Raw genomic sequence first — 22,488 nt, forward strand, 5'->3', positions numbered from 1 at the left:
TACTCAATGCCAACTTAACATAGGATAGAGGAGATGGATGCAGACTCTCTAATAATTTGACTTTAAAATTAAGCATAGGCCAAGAAAGTAAAATGTTGTTGCAATAAAGGAGGGGGTAAAGGATCACTGTGCAAGTGACAAGTTCTTTTTGCCAAATTTATCACTGCTTTTACAAGGGTGAAATTCCTCTTAAGAAGTAAATAAGGCACAAGGATTTACCATTGTTGTGACAATTTTGGAGAGATAAAATGCTCTTGATAATATAAAAACCTTAAAAATGATTGATTCCTAATTCAAAAGTTCCCTTGAGTATTTCAAAAAGAGGTATGTAACCATTAAATAACACCTTTTTATCCCTAGAACCCTAGAATTTAAGATTATGTATAATAATGTACCAAGGGTAGCATAAATTTACAACACGAATCTGTAGAGAGAGAAAAAGGTCCTAAAATTGAGAAATTTTATTTTTAATACATGAATTAATAATTTTAAGCCCTAACTATATGTAGAAACCCTTGGTAGAAATTTTTAATCATATAAACCCCGCACATGTGCACATTTGGTGTACATTGCACATTAAATTATTTTAGATTAAGGCTTAAGGTGAAAAAGGGAATTAATATTATTTAATCATGAGAAAACTAAATTTAATATCCCAAATTGTGTATAAGATCAAGAGTTAAGGTAGGAAAATTTTGGTTTATAAAATAATTAAACTAGTCCATTGGGGATGTACACATGGTGCACAAATTAATTTAATACTAAGGGATAAGGTCTAAAGTCCATTCAATTAAATAGGTTTACATTAAAGGGCAAGGTTTAAGCTAAAAGGATAAGGTTCTATTAGTAAAGGGACTCCAAAATTAGAGCATAGGGATCCATGCACACATATTTAACCCTATATTTGCCCAAAATAAAGGGATCAAGGCTAAAATAAATAGGATAAGGGTGGGAAAAGAGAAAATAAAGGTAAATATAGATGAGAGATATAGTGCACCCCAACAAATAGATGAGAAGGGCTATATTTACCATAAAAGCATGCTAAATATGCATGCATGTCCCAAGCTTTCAAAGAAAGCATAGGGGGGGCTTGGGCTTATAAATATGCCCCTCCTCTTTCTTTTTGTCAATGCTCCCACTGACTGCACTTTGTTGATCTCTTGTTCTTTGGTGCTTCTAAGATTTTCTACTGTCTCATACATGTGTGGTTTTCCATGGGAAGCCTTGGAAGCTATCAGAGTAATTTGCAATCATCTCAAGTCCTTTTTCTCATATCTTAGGTGCCAGATACACCCACAAGTGGAGTGGTCCCTTTTTGTCTACTAGTACTATAGTTTTGGAGTTTATGAGTGCACTCTCCCCTTCAAGGAAAACTAGTGGACTTCTCCTTCATGCTTGAGCTCTCCAGCAACCCTACTTGCTAGCCATTTACTCCAAATTCACCTCTACACAAGGTTAGTCAAAACTATTATTCAATTTTTTGCATTAAATTTTTTTAGGTATAGTTTATACTTGTGTCCATGCAAATTCAAATTTGAATGTTTACTCATGATTGCCTTCTATTTATCCATTTATTTAATTTTTTTATAATAGTAAATAGGATTAATCAAACTCATAGCCTTAGAATAAGTTCTTAGGCTTGCTATTTAATAAATCAACTTCCTTTAACCTTTGAAAGCCAAGGATGCATAGTTTTATGCTTTTTACACCTAGAAGGATTTTTGGATAAATTTCTTGCCCAGAACTATCTCTAACCTTAAAACTCATACATATTTAAATTAATTAATTAACTATTCAATTAGAGATTCATTTTGTATATTTGTGAAGTCCTAGGCTAAGAGAATTTATTCTCGAATTTTAAAATTTTTCTTGGTTATGGTTCACATGTGGAAATTTTCCCTAGTATGTTTTATTAAGGGTTGTTCCTATGCAAAAGCTAGTAGTCTAGTATTTGTTTTTACCATATGCTAAAAGTAGAAATTTCTATACTTATTTTAGCTCTCTACTTCTAAATTTATCTTTTCAAATTACGTGTATAGTTAAAGGCTATTCACATGCAAAAGTGGAGAAATTAGCACTCCATGAGAAATTAGCACTCCATGATAAATATAATGTCATATGCTAGAAATAACCACTATGCTTTTAAAAAAAGGACCTAGGTAGAGCTAAAAATAGCACCTAGTGCTATAAATAGAGTCCAATAATAAAAAGATAAAATCTCCTACCAATTAAGGTGTTGTTAAGGTTAAACTCAAGTGGGAATCTAGAGATTTAAGACTAAGGATTATTGAGGAAAACTATGGGGGGAAATTTGGAACTTATGACCTTCATTTAGAACCCTCAGGGAGAGAAAGGATACATCAAATTACAAAATTTTTCATACCACTATGATTTGTCTTGTTGATGCTTGGTGCATGATGTTTTTCAAGAAAGAATTGCTTTGTTTGTGAAAGAAATGTTCTTCTTTTGTTTAGAGTGGTGGCTTGTGTGATGTTTGGTCACGTGCTGGGGACTTCACATGAAGTCATTTCTCTAAGAATCCGCTCCCTCTCAGACTGAACATGGATCATTCTAATAGAAAAATCAATGAGGCATGTAGCCCTAGTTTATATATTGGGGGGGTGTAGGTCCCTTGAAATTTTTGCTAGCAATGGGATTGAGTAGATCTCCCATTGGTATTGTATAGTGGGGTGAGTAGGTCCTCCACAGTGGCGATGAGAAGATTGAGTAGATCTCCCGGGTGTGCTTGATTTTTGGTCCAATATGAGGACTCATACTCTCATTTGTTGTGGAGAGACCATGACCTATAATTTCTCAGTGAACAATGATGATTGTATCTTTTTGTAAAGGTACTTTTGTAAATGTATGTTTTTACGAATGATTGTGATTTTTTGAGTGTAAAATATAATTGTGTAAAGCGTGCGTGAGTGAAAGCTAATTCAATCATGGGTGTACATGTCAATCACCAAATCCAGGGACAAAGTGGTCGGCCACATGGAGTTAAGCTTATCCAATGGATTTTATGGGAGTTGAATGGATTAAACACTAGAAAGTGGGTGGCAGAGTGGATCTAGAAATACGCGTACTTTCCAAATGTCAAGACCAAAAGTGATTATTATACAAGAAAATGGGAAAATCTAAGAATCGGCTTAGATTATTGAATCTTCAAAAGAAGTAAGGGTGAAACCTTCCCTTCATAATTGAGGAATAAGATATGTTGAGTCTACGGGAGCCACCGATGCCTCTTATTTTGTGAGAATTATGATGAAGAGGATATTTTTACTTCTTGTTGAAGGAATCTGATTCAATTCCAATTGTTGAGGAATAAGATGTCATGTTGAGCCTACGGGAGCCACCAATGCCTCTTATTTGTGAGAATTATGATGGGAGAGGATATTTTTACTTGTTGAAGGAATCCGATTCAATTCCTACCAAATGTCGATTCCAATCCAGCTATATTGAGAAAGCCATTAGATTTCTAGAGTGATAGGATATTAATGAATGGAGGCCCCAAGTGAGTTCGCTCTACCCCAAGTTTAGTATTCTGCCCTGCCATGATTTCTCTTTTAGGAAGGGGTAGAGATCTCACAACAATGGAGGTGGTTCAGTTCTCTTTTTCCAAGCTCCTCCACTCTTTACTACAGTTTTTCAAAAATATTTTCTTGGAATTGCTTCCTATACATCCTTAGTTTTTTTTTTGTCTGCTTTCTTCCTAAGCATATATACATGTTCCTCCAGGTTGTGGATATAAGCTATCTTGTCGGCATTCTCCAAATGCTCCAAAATTGTGTTTGTTAAAGTTCCTAATACCTACATTACAACCTATGATTCTTCTCCCGAGTCATTGCACCCATTATTGGAAGGCTAAGATTGCTTCTAGATTCATCAAAGTGGTTCAGTGTGTGTGCCTCAACTACATGTGCATAGATCCTTTGGGGCAGACTGCACTTCTCACACATGTGAAGAACGGATTCACCACTTACTCCTCTTTCTCCTAATACTTTTTGGGACAGAGGACCTAATGTAGGATACACTTACTATCTGAGATTTTTATTGGGCTTTCTCCTCCTATAGCTTGGTCTTCTCCAGTATATGTGTTACAACATTCTGAGTCGAGAGTGTTTGTTAGCAAAGGGGTTTCTATCAAAGGACTTCTTCCCATGTGCTTCTTATGCTTTTATGTATTTTGAAGTATTCTATGAAGAAGATAATCATGAAGTACATTAAATGAGTCAAATGAAATCTTATTGAGTTGCTACTTGTTGACGTAGCCACTAGTTGGTGAGGCATGAAGGAATTACGTCAACTTGAGAGGCTAATATAGATATCTTCACTAAAGATTAGATATCAATGTGTTGTGAAGACTTAGCTTTGTTTGGAGAGGTTTGCAATTTGAAGGAAAATTCCAGGCGATGGTTTGTACCATTGACCAGGATTTCGCCTACCATGGCCCCCCCATCTAGAGCTGTACCTGGAAGGTTGTCTATGGTGAGGCTCTAGTACAAATGTTCTCCATTGCATGAGTATGGATATGTACTCATGGAGCAGCTATTACATTAACTTAGCCAAAAGAATAGTAAGCTATAAGCTTAACAAAAATGTATTGGATGGCTATTGAAGATCGACCGGAGTTTCTTGTGATATTCTATCATTTTTAGGTAGGCCATATGTGTGACTCCCTTGTGTTTTTTGTTTTTATTACCACCTTGCGAGAAACCGGTTCTTGTGGTGGCTATTGTCCTTTTTGAGAGAATAGGTTCTTATGTCTATCGCATGGCTTCTTCTTTGCTTCTTATCCAGAAGGGTAAAAAGAGCATTGTGACTTTGTCCTTCATGCGCTCATAAGTCTCTGTTGCAGACATGGGGATTGATTCTTGAATTTGTGGCTCAAGTGTTGTCGAGGCGGTAAGTATAGCTTCTAGTTAGTTGCCATTAGGGTTGACTAAACAAGCAAGCTCTTGTGTATGCGTGAGATGGGTTGAGTGGCTTGCTTGGTGTTGCTTAGGACTCCATTCTTGTCAAACTTTAAGTGAAGCTGCTAGGGTTGAAGGTGTTGGTGAAGTATTTCTCCATTTGTTCGATATCATGGTGGCAATCATATGATGGGATTTCCATCATAGTATCCCTACTCCTAAAGTACATGCATAGGCACCCATCTTTCATGAACATTAGGAGTTGATGGTTGATGCTTTTGAGGCTTCTTTCTTTGAGCAGGCTTGGGGAACTTCCTGATGTACTTGGGAATCCAAGCTTTGGTATTACCTTGGTAGTACCCTTGTGCTTGTAGTAATCTTTTTGGTACCCACACTTGTTGAGTGGCTAGAGTTATTTGAGGAACGTGCATAGGATTTTGTGGATGATGTTGTGGGGTATTGTTATTCTCACTTGGCCTTTGAGATTTGCGTTGAGGAAGACACTTTGATTTGATTGTTGTTGAGAAACCCAAATTGGATTGGCACCTTTGTAGTAGCCTTGAGCTACAAGTAGCTGTTTTTTCTTCCACATTTTTATACCATTAAGATACCTTGATTTTGGTTGTCATGGTGGAGTTTTCTTTTTGGTTAAAGTGGAAGGTTTGGGCCCCTCCTTCACATTGGTTGGCACTAAGGTTGAGGGTTTGAGACTCTTGGGTGTTGTTTTGATAATAAGGCTTGACCCTCGTGCGGAGCGACTTTCGATGTTGAGGCTTTTGAGCATGCAGCCATCTCCTTTGGTGAGGTTAGTCGATGAAGAGACGTTGGCTCTGGGGCTTTTCCCTTGAGTTCCTTTTCGGAGATAGGTGGTTGCGCTTGCGGGACTTCTTCAAGAATAGCCATTAAGTGTAAGGTTTTGGCATTGAAATTTTTAGTTGAGGAGGGAGTTGAAGGATTAGACGCTTTGTCCAAGTTGGTCATTGACGCAAATGGTAGGTCTTCATGTAGAGGGACTTCCAAGGAAGAGGCTTGTAGCTTTTTGCTTTCAGCGTCATAGATATCCATTAGCGTTGGACCCTCTTCTGTGCAGTATGGTATTGTCAACTTTGTGTCGTTGACCATCATGAGATAATCCTATCGCTAGCAAAGCATAGTGGTGCGTGGGCAACAACAATAATCCATTTATGCCCCAAGATCAAATCTACTTCCAACACATACTCAACTAGCTTCACATATATTCCTGTTAAATTTGCAGCAATGTGATATGGTAGATCAAATGCAAGAATCAACATGATTAGCAACAAGTAATTAAAAAGAGATTAAGATAAGATTAGTACATAATTAATGTATTAGTATAATGTAGGCATGGATACTCAAAAACTAGCAAATTCTCATTAGGCTAATGTCTCAATTTATAGCTTTTACATCCACAAGGTGCCAAGCATCTAATCCCATTGATTTCTCCTTGATTTGTGCCACCTCCCCTACATCTAGGGACACCTTTTCCTAGAATCTTTTTGCACCTCTATATTCACTCATACTACCCTTGATTCTCTCATTCAGTAGATTCTTCTCACATTTTCACTGCTACCCACTCAATTACAGACTCCCTTTTACAGTCTCTAGCGAAGGGCTTGTTCTCGCACACACCTATTCACTTGCATATTTCAACACCTCCCCTTAAGTGAATAATTCAAGCACACATGGTCCCTATACCAAGTTTCCCTTTTACTTGGTAGCCCGCGCGACCAATGCCTCAAGTCCCTAACTCATAGTCCTTGACACTCTCTCTCTATGTGTCCAAGGCTACTACAAGTGCCTGTAACTTTAACTAAAGTGCTCACACATACATCTACCACATGGCCTACATCGTCGGTGGCTCAAAGGTGGTTTTACTCTATTGGGGCAGGTTACATTGGGTTATGGGGCTTCTCTCTTCCACTCTTAGAGAAGATATTCTGACTCCTCTACCTTAGGAGTCTACAAGAAGTTTGCAAATGCCAATCCTTCTTCATTTGGTTTGTTGTAGCAGTCTCTAGCCATGTGTCCTGGCTTCCCACAGTTGTGCAAGTGAAGATCCTTGCTCCTCCCTGCTCCTTCCTCGTCCTCGTGCGAGGCCTCCCCAGGTGTAGAGTGCTTTCTCTTCTCCAGTTGTTGGGTCCAATCCTTTCTTCTCTTTGACCTTGTTCTCTTGCTCTAGTAGAGCTCCTTCTATCTCATGCAACTTCAAATATGGTACATTCTTTAAGATTGCCACAATCTTCTCATACTCTCCCTTGTCCACACTCTTTAGAAGTATTGCTAATGCCTCATCATCTTCTACTTTCTTTCCAATGGTTGCAAGTTGTTGTTTGATGCTTTTGTATTTGTTCAAGTGTGTGGTTAGAGGTTCACTTTCCTTCATGTCAAGTTTGTAGAATTACATTAGCAGATTTATCTTTGAATTCTTTGCTTGACTGCCAAATAATTTGTTAAGTTCATCCCATACATCTTTAGCTTATTGTAACCCTGTAATGTGGTGAATTATTTCATCATTTAAGCTAAGTGCAATGAGTCCTAATGCTTTCTCATTTCTGCTCTTCCACTCATTCTCCCCATTCTCCACTGGACATTCATCTTTCCCTCAACTAGCCCCCATAGATTCTTCCTCTCATGAGCAAATACATGGTTTTTGTTTGCCATGTATGGAATTGCTCCCTGTTAAACTTAGCTACTTCTTGTGCAATACTCATGATGATGTGAAGAGGGTCTTACCTCTTGATTCAATTCAAGATTCAAGGACAGTGTCTATCCTTCTACAACTCCAATTTGGTGTTTAATGACGATTACAACAAGTTTACAAGCATGAATACACCAAAACTTGCATAAGCCAAGGATAGTTGGTTTTGTACTGGATGATTAGAATATCAAACCAACTTCAAATTGCAATCTAAAGTAATAAAGATCTGTATCAGATACCCAATGGTAAGTTTGAACCATCAATTACACCAAAATACAGTAATAAATGCTAATTAATCACTAATTAGTGAGATTAATCTCCTGTTTTGTGTGCAAAAAATAGAGTGCACGAGGAGACCAGATCTAGTGCCTTAGAGTTCAAATGAGCTTAAATCCTTTTAAGGGTATCAATAGCAGTTAGTCTACTAAAAGATCAAGTCCAAAAACATAAGATTTGACCAAATATTGAATGCTTAATCTCTGATTTACCAAAGTCACTTCAGATTAAATCCAGAGCTTAATGCCACTTCTCCTTGATGAATTTCTAAAATCTGAGATCATAGGCGTATAGAGCACCGTTGAAAATCCCTGGAGCCGAGAGGATTTAGACTAATTTCATCTATGGAAGTATGAATCTATAATTTTCTCCAAGAAAAAGACCCTTACAAATTCGCGACTTTTCGCTACATCCAACGGTGGTTTAAAGACTTGTGGTGGCAGGCTGATGCATGGGGATACTACCTAGGTGTGGCTAAAAAGATTTTAGCTAATTTAAAGGCTGGAGGGAGATCAAGCCCCTCCACCAGCTAGGGGTGCAGAAGATTAGTGGAATAGAACTAAAAATAAGGATTAACTCTTAATCCATGATTAGCAAGACGATTAAGCTTAAAAATTAGCTAAATTCTAAGCTATGGCTTTGATATCATGTTAAATTTGCAACAATGTGATAAGCTATGGTGGATCAAATACAAGAATCGACATGATTAGTAAGTAATTAGAAGATAATTAAGATAAGATTAGTGTGCACAATTAATCTAATAGTATAATGTGACATAGATACTCAAAAACCAACAAATTCTCATTAGGCCAATGTCTCAATTCATAGCTTTTACATCCACAAGGTGCCAAGCATTTAATCCCACAAATTTCTCCTTGATTTGTGCCACCTCCCCTACATCTGGGAGCACCTTTTCCTAAAATCTTTCCACACCCCGATATTCACTCATGCTACCCTTGATTCTCTCATTCAATAGATTCTTCTCACCTTTTCACTACTACCCACTCAATTACATACTCCCTTTTACAATCTCTAGCTAAGGGCTTGTTCCCGCATACACCCATTCACTTGCATATTTCAATAATTCCACCATTAGTGTCCTCTTATTCGTATCCTCCAACTAACTCTTGTTATTTACTCTTCCTTGTCATTAACATTTTCTTTCTTCACTTAAATCACCTTCTTATTCCTCTTACTCAACACCTTACTTCAATCTTACTTCTTCCTCTCCTCCATGCATTAATGTGAGCACCACAGAATTTGGATTCACAAATGTCTTTATAAATATTGCAATCCTTAGTGCATCAAACTTCTTAAGAATCCTATGAAGACATGAACCCTAAAATAACAATGATCAAGAGCCTAATATGCTCGAGCCACAAGAGCATACTTATGAGATCCATGCAACCAAAGGAATGAAGGTGATAAATCTTTTAAAATCTCCTAGAGTTGAGGGTGTTTTCTATGATTCTCAGAAAGCATTTTGATGGCTTGAGGCAACAACATGCATATGACACCAAGGGTGGCTTTAACCTACCAAACCAATTTATTCACACTATGTGCTTAATGTACATGCAATTTAGTAAAGTTTGGCTTGGAAATCCATAGTGGAAAAAGTTAGTTATACCATGTAAATTAGAATTAGTATCCTAGAGTTGCTTACCCTTATGTGGCCAAATATCATGTAAATGAGGATTAGTATCCTAGAGTTGCAAATATATAAAGACTACTTATATTTCTCAAAGGCCTAAGTTTTTTTGGCATTTTTATTTGGCCTTGTGGTGTGCAACCCTCCCTCATAGGTTATACTAGGTTGTGATCAAAGCATATGCGCTCCCTAAATCCATTGATGTATATATTAACGTTGATTTGCTTGTTGTAAGATGAGATGAGAGTTTATCATTAATACATATTTTTTTCTTACAAAAATGGGATAATTTTCTTACATAATAGAAAAATGCTTCTCTCTAAGTACTGTGGTAGTACATTATGTGTGAGAGGGGGAATGCTTCTTGTCTCTCTAAGTAATGTGGTAGTACATTATGTGTGAGAGGGGGAACTCTTGCCTACTTGTGAGTGATTTCTCTACTCTATTCTACTACTACTTATTCTCTATTCTACTTTGCATCATGTATGAGGGGGAGCTTTTGCCATTACTTGTGACTAATATCTCTATTCTCTACTATAATGGGTAAGCATGATAGGAAAGGCTTGAGGAGAGCCCCACACCACTCCACTCAACATCCACACATACCCATTAACTTGGAGTCCATTTGCAGGGTGACAACATGTGGGAGTGACATGGTGGATAACTATGGACCTCATTGACACGATATTCGATTAAGCTATGTCCTAAGTTTCTAAAGACCCTTACAAACATGCATTTCTATTGCTAGATTTTTGCATACACAAAACAATTTCCCAGAAAGAATAGCTTCAAGGATAGATGGAAAGTGCAAGACAAGTTGAGGGATGGAGATGGCTTTTTGTGCCTTCCTCCAAGAGTCACCATACCAAATCACCCTACAAAATTTCTTGACCAAAATAACATTTTGAGATAATGAAAATCTCATTAAACTTAGAGGTTACACTTTAATGTTTTGCATTACTTAAAGGATATAAAATAAAATAGATAGTCATATGGATAGCTCTAATGGTTGTCAATTTGAACCTTTGCTTATTCACTAAAACACACTTGGATCATCCTCATCTAGATTTCTTTTTTGCAAGGAGAGAGAGAGAGAGAGAGAGAGAGAGAGAGAGAGACCATCACTCATTCAAATAAAGAGGGAAACAAATAATGTGATAAGAATTATACGATTATTGGCATCGTTAGGAGGGCAACATATCAACATGGCTTGAACACTTTTGTACTTTCAAGTTAGAGGAGATGAGAATTAAGCATAAAACAACTTAATAGCTAGGAATTACAAGTTTTAGTGGAATAGACGCCAAAATCATAATCTATGTTATTGATGTAACAAATCTAGGTTAAACTTGTCCCTAAACGCCACATAAGCTTGGAAATTTTAGAAAAATACATCACTCAACGCATGAGGTAGTCCACACCTGGATGTCCTTCTTCAATCATATGTGAATACACATAGCTTCGATGGTCTGACAAGAGCGTGCTCTTAAACTTAGAAGGTTCCCCTGTCTTATCTACGAGTTGTGGGAGCGGAGTCAAGATTGGATCCCCACTTGAATGGTAGAAGTAGCCAATTGAGTAGCGAGACTCCGTTTCATTAAGCACCACACGATGCCACCCACTTCGATAATGGTTATTGCTCCAAACCTAAGGCAAACATTATTTTAAAAAAAGGCTTTCATTAAGCCTAACTTATTTTGTTTTTAAATATAAATGTCACAAAGTATATACATTAATATTTAAAAGTACAAAGTTGGAAGGGTCCACTAAGTTGTGTTAAAATGTGGGTGTTATGTGTGCATGCACACGCACGCGCTCTGTGTGTGTGCGCGCGCGCGTGCATGTTCGTGTGTGTGTACACACTATGTGAAATGTGTGTGAGTGTATTTGTATGTATGTGCATGTGTATATGTGTGTGTACGCATGTACGTGTGCATGTGTATATGCGTGTGCATGGTGTGTGAGAGAGAGAGAGACTCAGAGTGTCTCGGTGGTCGGACCTGCTCGCCTGCTGTTCTGCTCGACCTGCTCGCCCCTTGTGTGTGAGCACGTCTGGTAAGGCGCGCCTGCTTCCTGGTCTATGTCGGGCCTGCAACCCTCTTCGCGACTTTCTGGGGGTCCCTTCTTAGCGCACAGAAACACAGCATTCTCATCGTTAATCTGCCCTATCTTCCTCTCTTCCGTGACCTGTCTGCGTGTGTAGAAGTGTGTGTGTGTGCGGGTGTGTGTGTGTGTGTGTGTGTGTGTGTGTGTGTGTGCCTCGCTACAGGTCTCTGTTTTCCCCTCTGTGTAAGATAGTATTCCAATAGCGTTGTCCCCCTTTTTTTCTGATCTGTGTCTTCCTGCTGAATCGAATAGTCTCGATGGCAGAATCAAGCAAGTATTATGTCAAGAGAGCTCTTTCTCCTGAACCTAAAAGACAATCAAGGGAATCTCTGCCCCCCATAGCTCCTTCATCTAAAGATGCTTCCTATGTGTTTGACATGTTGAATGAGGATTTTCAACAAAGTAGAAGAGAATGGATACTACCTGCTCCGGAACTCACTTACAAGATGAAGTTGCCTTCTCTTGTGCATCCTCTGAAGAAGCTCTCTCAAACTGCAGTCATCATCTTTTTTCCAGGTAAAATACCCTCGGCTAATGATGTGGGACAATGGGTGAATTCTATGTAGAAGGAGTCTATTTTGCCTCCAGAGGATTTTATGAAGTTCATCTCTTGGATGCATTGACAAAACAAAAGATGCTGGAAATGTCCCCTCTATTTTTTGGTCGTCAAATGGTGCACATCATGCCTTGGTCTCCTAATAAGGATTATCAGAGTCTCATTAAACATCACTGCCCTGTATGGGTTGAAGTCGTTGATTTTCCAGATTACATGAGAACAGAGCTTCCAGGTTTAGCAATGACATTGGGACAAGTGATCTGTCCCCCTCATCCCACAGGTAATAAAAATCGTTTTTGCATCTTATGGGATACTGATAGACCAACCCCCTCTTCTATTGTAGTTGAGATTGAGGGTGTTAATTTGGGAAAGAAATATTTTACTTTGAAATGGGGCATTTTTGCTGGAGCTTGCTTCTCTTGTCACAAGTTCGAGCATCTAGCTTCTGAGTGTCCCTCGATTCTTCATCCGCCTCCTCCAGCTGCCATTCCTCAGCCATCTACTAAAGGAGGTCAAAAGACTAATGTGGAAAAGACTGAAGCTAAAGGACCAAAGCCTTCAGTTCATACAGGGAACCAAGCCAATTCAGCTCAAAACAAGGATAAAGGAAAAAGCAAGCTAGTGGAAAATAATTCATCTTCTCACGAGGTTTAGCAAAATGCAAAGAAGACGGTGCCTCTCAAACAAAGACCTCTCCAATCTCGTAATTGGGATGCTTCTGCTCCATCTCCTAGTCAACCTTCTACCTCTTCGGACACCCCCATCTCAAAGGCATGGGTCAATGCAGTTAAGAAGGGTATTCCACTTTGTGAAGAAGATGATCTAGTCAGGGAATTGGATTCTGAGGGTCAGCAAGACCCTGTGGCAATGGGGCAGAGGCCTGATTCCTCCCTTTCTCTTTGAGGATTGCTCATCTCTTGTACATATTTTCATGCGTACTTCTCTTAAATGTTTTTCTTATAACATACAGGGCCTCTGCAATCAGCATAAATGGAGGCTCCTATGGCATTATATAAATATTACTCATCCAGATGTTGTGTGTCTGCAAGAGCATAATCAGCATTCTTTTGCTGGCCAGCATGGGTTCTTTTCAGGATATGATATATTTTATGCAGGATCTGGACAATTCTCTGGGTTGTGTATATTAGCCAGACATGATCTGTAGCCCTGTGTAGCATATAATGATCTTTGTGGCCGATGGATGATTATCCAATGTATGATCAATGGAGAGATTTTTGAAATAGGCTCCTTGTATGCCTCTCAAATTTCAGCTTCCACAGCTCAAACGTGGGACTCCATAAACCAATATCCTTGGTCCTCAAATGCTCTACTTTGTGGTGACTTTAATAATTCTCCTCACTGGAAGAACAATACCACACATAAATCTCATATGCTTCCCTCTGAAATCCAGCAATGGGAACATATGACTTCATCACTTCATACTGCAGATTTATGGACAGCAACTCACCCTTCGGTTTTGGGATTCACTTATCATCATAATGCTTTTACAGAATATTGGGCCAGGCTTGATAGATGGTATCTTATTCATGCTCAGCAATATGATGATTATACATGTCAAATGTGGACTGATTATTCTCAACAACTATCTGATCACACTCCACTTTGGCTCAACCTTTCATTTGGTATGCCTCTGGATGATATTCAGCTCTCTTTAGTCAGACATTTGTAGGTTAATCAATTATATCTTTCTCATGAAAAATTCTAGCAAATGATCAGATTGGCTTGTAAGCCATTGTTATCTCATGCTCAGGAGGATCTGGATTTTGATTGGAACTCTTTTGTACATCGTATTCAAAATGTCATTAAGGAATATGGAAGATGGTACATGGCAGAAACCAGACAACATATCCAGTGGGCAAAATCATACAAGCAATCTTTGGTACAGATTAGCCATCAAAGGTCTCTTTCTGCTTCTGAACAGAATTCATTGTCTTGTGCTTCTTCCATAATTGATGCTAATGATAAACGCAAGCTTTCCAAATGGCAGACAAGGGCTAGAGTTAAACCTATGCTAGATAAGGGTTGCTCCTCGAAATCTTTCTTTCGAAATTTACACACATACAGACAAAGTCAATCTATCATGAGAGTCAGGAAACCCGATGGTCTTTGGACCCAGACTTTATCGCAGTTAGAAAAACAATGTCTGGATCATTTTCAACTTCTTTTTTCTCTACCATCTTCTTCTACACCTCAGGCTGCATTGGCTCGGAGCAGATTTATTGAGCTTGTTTCTCCTATTGTTTCTTTGCAAAACGCTTCAATGCTGGAAATGTCCTTTTCAGATACTGAATTGGATGAAGCCCTCAAGCATTTGGGTAAACATAAATCCCCAGGCTGGGATGGTTTGACGGTTGAATTTTTTGTAGCCTTCTGGGATGAATTGAAGGGTCCAATCTTGAAGCTCATTAATGTAGCCTGGCAGCATCAACATCTTCCCTCAGCTTGGAAGCATGGTCTGGTTAAGCTTCTGCCCAAAAAACCTGTGTGTGAGACAATGGATGACTGGAGGCCTATCACTTTGATACCTGTTATATATAAACTTATTGCTAAAATGTTGGTACATCGGATAAAGGATATCCTTCATGATGGACTTCATCCTAGGCAATATGGTTTTGTTCCAAGAAGGCATATACATGATAATATCTCCAATACTCTCATTGCAATGGAATATGCAAAATACTCTGCTCAAGATGTCTTGGTCATGCAGGTGGATGTGGCAAAGGCATTTGATACGGTACAGTGGGATTATGTTTCTCAAATCATGTCTAAACTTGGTTTTGGGCCAAAGCTAGTTAATGTCATATATTGGCTTTACTCAGATTCCACTGCTCAATGCTTTATAGGGAAACATTTGTCTGAGTCTTGGACTCTAGAACGATCAGTTCGACAGGGATGCCCTCTCAGTGCTTTGTTCTATGCTATTGCTTCACATCCTTTGCTTCTTTATATGGATCATCTGGTTGATACTAGACAGTTAGAGGGGCTTCAGATTTCTAGTTCACGGCCTTTCATTGCACAGGCTTATGCAGATGATTCATTCTTCATGCCAAAGAACAGTCCTCTGGAGCTTCGCCTATTGATGGATACTCTTTCAGATTTCGGGTTGGCAGCTGGTCTGAAAATTAATTTTCAGAAACCAAAACTTTTACCTCTCAAGCATTGTGACTGGCATGCTATCCTGTGGCCCGTCCAGATTATTTATCCGGAAAGCATAGTAAGACATTTGGGTTATCCCATTGGCTGGAAAATCAGAAATAAGCAACAAATATCTTGGGTGCTAAACAAAATTCAGGACAAATTAGAATATTGGAAGATCTCCACTTGGCCATTGCACGTACGGCTTCGAATTGTGCAGTCCATTGTTCTAGCTTATGTCCAGTTCTACCTTCCTCTCTTACATTGGTCATCTCGAGATCTTTCTTCTTTTATGTCTCAAGCCATGGAGATTTTTTGGAAAACTAAGCTTCATAAAAAAGCTTTAAGGTTGCTCAAAATGGACCTGCTTTGCTCACCAAGAATGCATGGTGGTTTGAATATTATAAACATCAAATTTCATGTGCTGGCAAGAAAGATCACTATGCTCAAAACCTTTTTTCAACAAGAGCAGCCTTGGTCTATCATGTTGGCAATTTTGTGTGGTCAGATGCGCACAAATGCTTATGGTCGTTGGCTAGTTGATCCATCGGAAGTAGTACTTGGCAAATTTCAAGGTAAAATCCCTGGTTGTCCATTTTCTACTTCCTTGATTCAGGATTGGAAGAAAGTGCTCTCTCGCATCAAATGGTCTCCCCATCCTGCTTCTATAGCTTCCTCGCTTCGAATGAAAAGCATACATTGGAGTGCTGTTTTTTACTCTCCCCTTGTTGTACAACAACCAATCAGAGCTTACAATCTTATGAAGTTGGGCATCCGGTTCATTGACGACGTGGTAGATACTCGAGGGCAAATTCTTTCGCAGCATGCCAACAATACAATCTTGGGATGCATCATAGATCTATATGGAAAGCTATTGCAGATCTCTTACACCCTTTCATTCCGATTCCAACGTTGGATGTAAGAGACTGGCTTCAAGATTGGCATCTTCAGTCTTCAAGTTCAAGATTATCCTCTCAGCCATTGCATCTATTGACTTCTATACAGGCTTATCAATTGATATTACCTTCTCCATGGATTGCTCATCATGCTAATTCTCTTTGGCATCTGGATAAGTCTTTAGCTTGGTGGAAAGGAAAACTGACATTGATATGGAAGTCTAAAATGCCATTGAAGCAGAGGCTCTTTCTTTGGAGATGCATTGTCGGTATTTTTCCAGTGGGAGTGAAATTGGCTCAAAGAAGGATTGCCTCTCCCCTTTGTCCAAGATGTCATCATACTACTGAGAGTATTCCGCATTTATTGTGGTCTTGTTCATATTCCAGAGACCTTCTGGATAAGATCTCCTATTTTTTATCTCTCAGATTTCCTGCACATAGGTTCTACAAGTTTTTCTGGATGTTTGGCACGTTATCAGCTTCTTTGTCACAGTATTCTCTTTTTTTCCATTGGATCAGATACTGGGCCTTATGGACCCTCTGGCTATAGCGAAATCATGCATATCTGAATTCACCCCTTCAGCACCCTTATGAGTTCTTCCGAGCCTCTTTGCAGCAGTCCTTATATGATGCCGTACATGAGGAAGATTTGGATGTTTCTTGTGTTCAGCTTTTCTTTTACTGTTTCTGATGGATAGGGCATAGGCTCTTTTCTTGAGCACTGCCCTATTCTTGCATAGAACTTTTTTACTGTTGTTTTTAAGTTCTAGGGTTTAGACATCCTCTTGATGTCAAACCCTTTTGTACATTTATGATATAATGCAATTTCAACTGGTTTTACAAAAAAAGTATATGCGTGTGCATGTGTGTGTGTGTGTGTGTGTGTGTGTGTGCACGTGTTGGTGTGTGTGCGCGCGCGCGCGTGAGTGTGTGTGTGTGTGTGTGTGTGTGTGTGTGTGTGTGTGTGTGAGAGAGAGAGAGAGAGAGAGAGAGAGAGAGAGAGAGAGAGAGAGAGAAACTTATTTAAAATAAATTAGAAAAAACTTATTTAAAATAAACTAATGGGATCATGTGATGCTGGTATAATGGAGAAGAAGAGTAAGACACTGTAAAAATAATTCTTCTATTGGTATCTAACCATCGTAATATCAAATTGTCAAACATGACAAAATGGTAGAGAAGTCTTGACAATGTCATAAAAAAGGGAATCTTTCCCTTTTTAATTTATATAATTAGTATGCAACTCTACCAATCACATGTTCCACAAATTTTGCTTTTTTTTTTTCCAAAAAACAAATCCCATTCTTTTGGACTGAAACTTACTATAATAAATAGCCTACCGTATGAACAGTAAAAAGATTACTTTGTGTCATAAATATAATGATATAAACTCCATCATCTTAGCACATAAAACACACATAAGCCCTCAAGAAATATAACGATATGAATTCCATTAGGATTAATAATTTATGATGTCCATTATGATTATTATTATGATGTGATGATGATCTACATAAGGATTGTTGTTATTATGATATGAAAGCTATTGCTAACCTAAGAAGTAGGGGCTCAAACAGTGGGTCTTAAGATTTGTTTTGTACATGATAACATGTGGGGAAGATTAAGGCAAAAGAAAAGACAGAAGCTAGAGGTAAAATAAAGCTTAGGTGGGCAAAAGACAAGAGAGAAACTAGAGGTAAGGAAACCTTGTACAGATGATTCATTACGCTTCTTGTACACTAACAACAACAATGTAAGGAAACCTTTAGAAATTGTGCAGTGATTTGCTAATGCCTCAGGTTCAAACTGTAATATATTCAAATCTAGGCTAATTAACCTGACTAAGGAGGATTCCTTTTGATGCCAAAAGATGGAGCTGCCAAGTGATCAATAAGGGGGAAACTTTCAAACATCGAGGTGCTCTAATGGAGGTGGGAGTGACACATAAACAATTGGTCAACTAGGCATTGGACAGAGCCTTGGCTAAAGTTCAAAAGTGGAAAGGAGTGGTGCTCCCATTTCATGCAAGAGTGGACTTGGTTAATTCAATCCTTAATGCTTACATTTTATTCCTATGCCCTATTGTAAACTTAAAGAAAAGCCACTGGAACAAGTTTATGGCCAAGATAAGAGGCTTCTTGTGGAAAAACTAGACTGATCATAATAGGAGTGTCTCCTGGCTAGCCTGGGATAAGTGTGCATGCCCAAAGACTTCGGGGGTTTAGGTATTTTGTTCCTACCTCTACATGCTGAGGCAAGGGTCACTAGATTCTTGGAGGAGAGAGAAAGTTGGGTCACGAGCAAAGGCATTTGGCAAGGTCTTGATTGGGTAGATAAGAATTTTTCTCATGCCCCTATCAAGATTATTGCAGCCCTTCTTTAACTTCTTAGTCATAATATGGAAGGAAAACACAGGGTTGTTAAGTTGGAATGGCTCTACTAGAGTCATAGGTAACTCTTTCTTCTTTCAACATATCTGGTCGTCCCACTGCTCCCCCAGGTCCTGCAACCCCCCATGTAACTACTGCCATGAGGTTGAATAACAAGGGGCTCAGATACTTTGGTGACTTATGGGAGATACCTTTACAGGGTTGGAGAGATGATCTTCACTTAAATGACTTCTTTGAGACCAGTGAGAGAGATAGATAGGTGATAAGTAAGTTTTGAATTTGTTAGGGAATATCTAAATCACCACAGCAAGCTGCAGTAGGGAAAGATGGATGAAAGACTGGTGTTGGTTTAATGAGGTCCCCTAAGTCTATCTTACAGAGAAGGTTGTGCTTCCAACCAGATTACACATTATTGTAATAATACAGAGAGTTAAATGGGGGCTTTTCCACTTGGAAGGTTAGAAGCTGCTCTGTGGAAGATGGATATCCCCAAGAGCTGCATATTTTTTTTATGGATGTGGGCTTTACGTGTAGGGTATAAGCTGGTCAAGAGGAATTTTACCTCGCATTCTTGCCCCAAATTCATGTCTGCTTTGGAGGATGGAGACATACCTTTTGGACATGCCCCATCAATAAGGAGCTTTTGGACTGATATGAACAAATTGACTTTTCTGAAACTGGGAAATAGACTCACATGGGCAAGCTGGTTGATTGGGAAAGAGATTAAGGAGGAGGCAGAACTTAACCTCATAATAACCATGATTAGGTACTCTATCCTCTAGGAAATACGATTGTCTAAGAAAAACAGGGTGTTCAAGGTAGGGGCTGAGTAAGGTCTGGACAGTGAGCATGCGAAAAGGGTGTGCAAAGCCAACTGTGTAGGTCTTACAACTGTGTATAAAATAGAAAATGACAAGGCTTCTGAATGGTTACAAAGGCTATTGTAACTGGGTGTTAAGGATTGCTGTGCTTAATAGATTAAGTTCGAGCAAGAAGGCAATGCACAAGCTAGGGATTACTGGGCAATGCTCATCATGTTTTCTTTTTCTCACAGAATTGCTACAAGACCCTGGCCTAGGAGGATCTCCAGCTCAGTAAGATTCGGTGAAGAAAAAGTGTGCTCCAAAGGGGGCTTATTTGTAAAGTTAGACCTAAAACTCTGCGGTGGTATAAGAAGATCAAACAGGAAAAACACACTTTTCTTTTGCTATTGTGGAGCTCCCTGTTGGAGGAAGACCTGATATCAAAGTGTGGGCTAAAGGAGATGACTTTGTTGGTGAGTCTCCAAAAGGAGCTACTATCTTTGCCCTCTTGTACTGTGGCATGCAACTTGGGTATCAGCTGAGATGGTGGGTGAGTCATCCTTCAGAGAGGAAGTTGGTTTGTATGTTGTTAAACTATGAAGGCTAGAATAGTGTGTAGTATGAGAGGAGCAGTTTTTGGTTCTGATGGTATTGTTTTGCAGCTACTCTCAGGTATGACGTAAAAATTTGATACAGGACTGGGCTAAGGCACTTTAAACGCGAGATCTCCCCTTTGTCCCCTAAAATTTAAAACTCTGGATGTGTAGCATTTGAAGGGAAGGATCATGTAATGAATGAATGAATGGGTTGATTGCTTAGACATACCTGGAAGATGTCACCAAGGTTGACAACTAGGGCATCACGTCTGGGCTTGACTGCGATCCAAGTTCCATCCCGCTGCTGCACCTGCAGACCCCCAACCTGGTCTTGCCATAGCAAGGTTAATACGGACACATCGGAATGAGGGGGGACGCCTAGGGTCTTATCGGGTTGGGGGCATGGGGGGTAATGGCTCAGCTTCAAGCCAGGAGTCTCCCCACTCTTTATGTACTCTTCCACCACTTCATCCCCTTTGAGGCCCAGCCCTTGCAGCAGAAGTATCGTCAACTGTTGCGCTAGCTCGCTGAAGCCAGTGGTGCACTCCTCCAAAGCATGACTGAACACAGGCTAACCACATCTTGTTAAACACACTACGAGCTCCTAAAACCCCTATTAATCGAGTACAAAATAGCCAGAAATTCATGCGACAGAGAAAAATCTGGCAATTACAACACAGTTACTTAAATCTTGACACAACTAACTACCTGAAAGCCTGCCGATCTTGCTCCTCATCCCACAAGCAGTTGGCAACGTACTGTATGCTTTCCTGGCTAGTAGAGGCTACTCTGACAGCCTCGGCCCACCATTTGTTGGGGCTACCGATAGGGCTTCCACACATGTAGCAGGAGGGGAGGCCAAACCGGGCGAGCAGAGAGTTGCCGGCTCTGTATTTACGCTCTAATGGGAGAGAGAAGAACTTGACGCCATAGGAATAGAGAGTGGCTAAGGCGGAGAGGGAGATGTTATGGTTGAAAACTTGGAAGAAGCCACAACTTGCTGCAGCTTGTGAGAGGCTACGGACCAAGGGGTCACGAGGAGTGAGGTTCTGAATAAAATTGGGAGAGGCGGAGATTAGGGGTTGCAGGTCGATTTCCGGGATAAGATGGCTGTCGGAGAAGCGATTGAAGGGTAGGCAGGGCCTGAGGTTTGGCTCCCACTCGAATTCCTTCAAGGAGAGGTGGCCATTTAGGAAGGCCGCCAGACCCTCGGTTTCCACCGCCATGTATCCGACTGCGTAATCCTCGACTACTAGCAAAGCGAAAGCGCAATGAAAGGGTCGAGTTGAGTCGTTGATCTTCTGGAGAAATACTAATGTTTACGTCAATTGGTGAAGCGTGTCTGTGTGTGTGAGATCGCCCTAAGGACATTACTTGGTTTTTTTTTTTTAAATCTAGCTTTACAAAAAAAAAATCTAATGTTTATGTCAATGATGAGATACGTAATTTTTAAGAAATTATAACGTGATAATAGAATTTATGCATGTGTGGCCAAGGTGTACAACAACATGGAATCCCATGCGCATAGGTTTTGGGATGACCATCTAACCCTAATTGAAAGGAGGCCATGTGTGGGACAAAGGAGTAAAAAATATGTGGAAGAAGGAAGTACATGGTGTTGCATGTGGGGGGGGGGGGGAGGGGAGGGGTGTTATGGCTCTACTGTGGAGAGGAAGGACTGGTCAAGTTATAGAGATGGTTATTTGCAAGGTCTTCTCCCATCAGCCTTGTTTGATTTGGGAAGGGACGTTGCAAGGTCTTCTCCCATCCGCCTTGTTTGATTTGGGAAGGGACGTTGCTTATTGGGTTGTGGAACTATTGAGATGACAAAGATGAATTCATTGATTTAGAAGTAGACTAAATTGAATCATTTTTGAACTAAAATATAGTAACTGTTATGTCTATCATGCTTAAATTTTGGGTAATCGGTAAACTATGACACCTTTTTTGGTTAAAATATAGTAACTGTTATGTCTATCATGCTTAAATTTTGGGTAATCGGTAAACTATAACACCTTTTTTGGTTCGTGTTTAATATATTAGAGTTTTAAAATATAATTATGTCTACATTACCCAGCTGAAATTTTGGGTAGCTATTAGTAAACTATAACACCTTTTTTCGTTTGCATTCAATATATAAGACACTTAATATAAGATTACATCTTTTGAAAAAAAAACCACTAGTTGGTCATTCAATTTCAATTGATCACATACTATTATAACATCATTCGATGAAGGCTTGCCCAATATAATGAAAGAGTTATCAAAAAAATTGTGGACTTTTTCTCCACATTATTTTTTATGCTTTTTTCTCCAACAGTTCTTCTTTTTCTTTTCTTTAATTTCTTCATTCCTCTAAAGGTGAAAGAGTTATAACTTTTGTTTTTTTCCTCTCTCTTGCTATATTGCAATTACAAGAGTTGTATGTA

At 39.3% G+C, this 22,488-nt stretch overlaps 1 protein-coding gene across 1 annotated transcript; it reads right to left on the reverse strand.

The window, feature by feature from the left end:
* Positions 1-10,805: 10,805 nt before the first annotated feature.
* Positions 10,806-21,383, reverse strand: LOC147602920 (gibberellin 2-beta-dioxygenase 8-like). Its single transcript, XM_086797138.1, has 3 exons — positions 20,768-21,383; positions 20,289-20,619; positions 10,806-11,203 (listed from the first exon to the last, which is right to left on the reverse strand). The coding sequence occupies exons 1-3, from the start codon at positions 21,283-21,285 to the stop codon at positions 10,955-10,957; spliced, it is 1,098 nt and encodes a 365-aa protein (XP_086653264.1). The 5' UTR covers positions 21,286-21,383; the 3' UTR covers positions 10,806-10,954.
* Between the last annotated feature and the right edge of the window lie 1,105 nt (positions 21,384-22,488).

This window comes from Cibotium barometz, chromosome 65, assembly GCF_041138505.1.
Source record: "Cibotium barometz isolate CiBa-2024 chromosome 65, ASM4113850v1, whole genome shotgun sequence".
Classification (NCBI taxonomy): domain Eukaryota; kingdom Viridiplantae; phylum Streptophyta; class Polypodiopsida; order Cyatheales; family Cibotiaceae; genus Cibotium; species Cibotium barometz.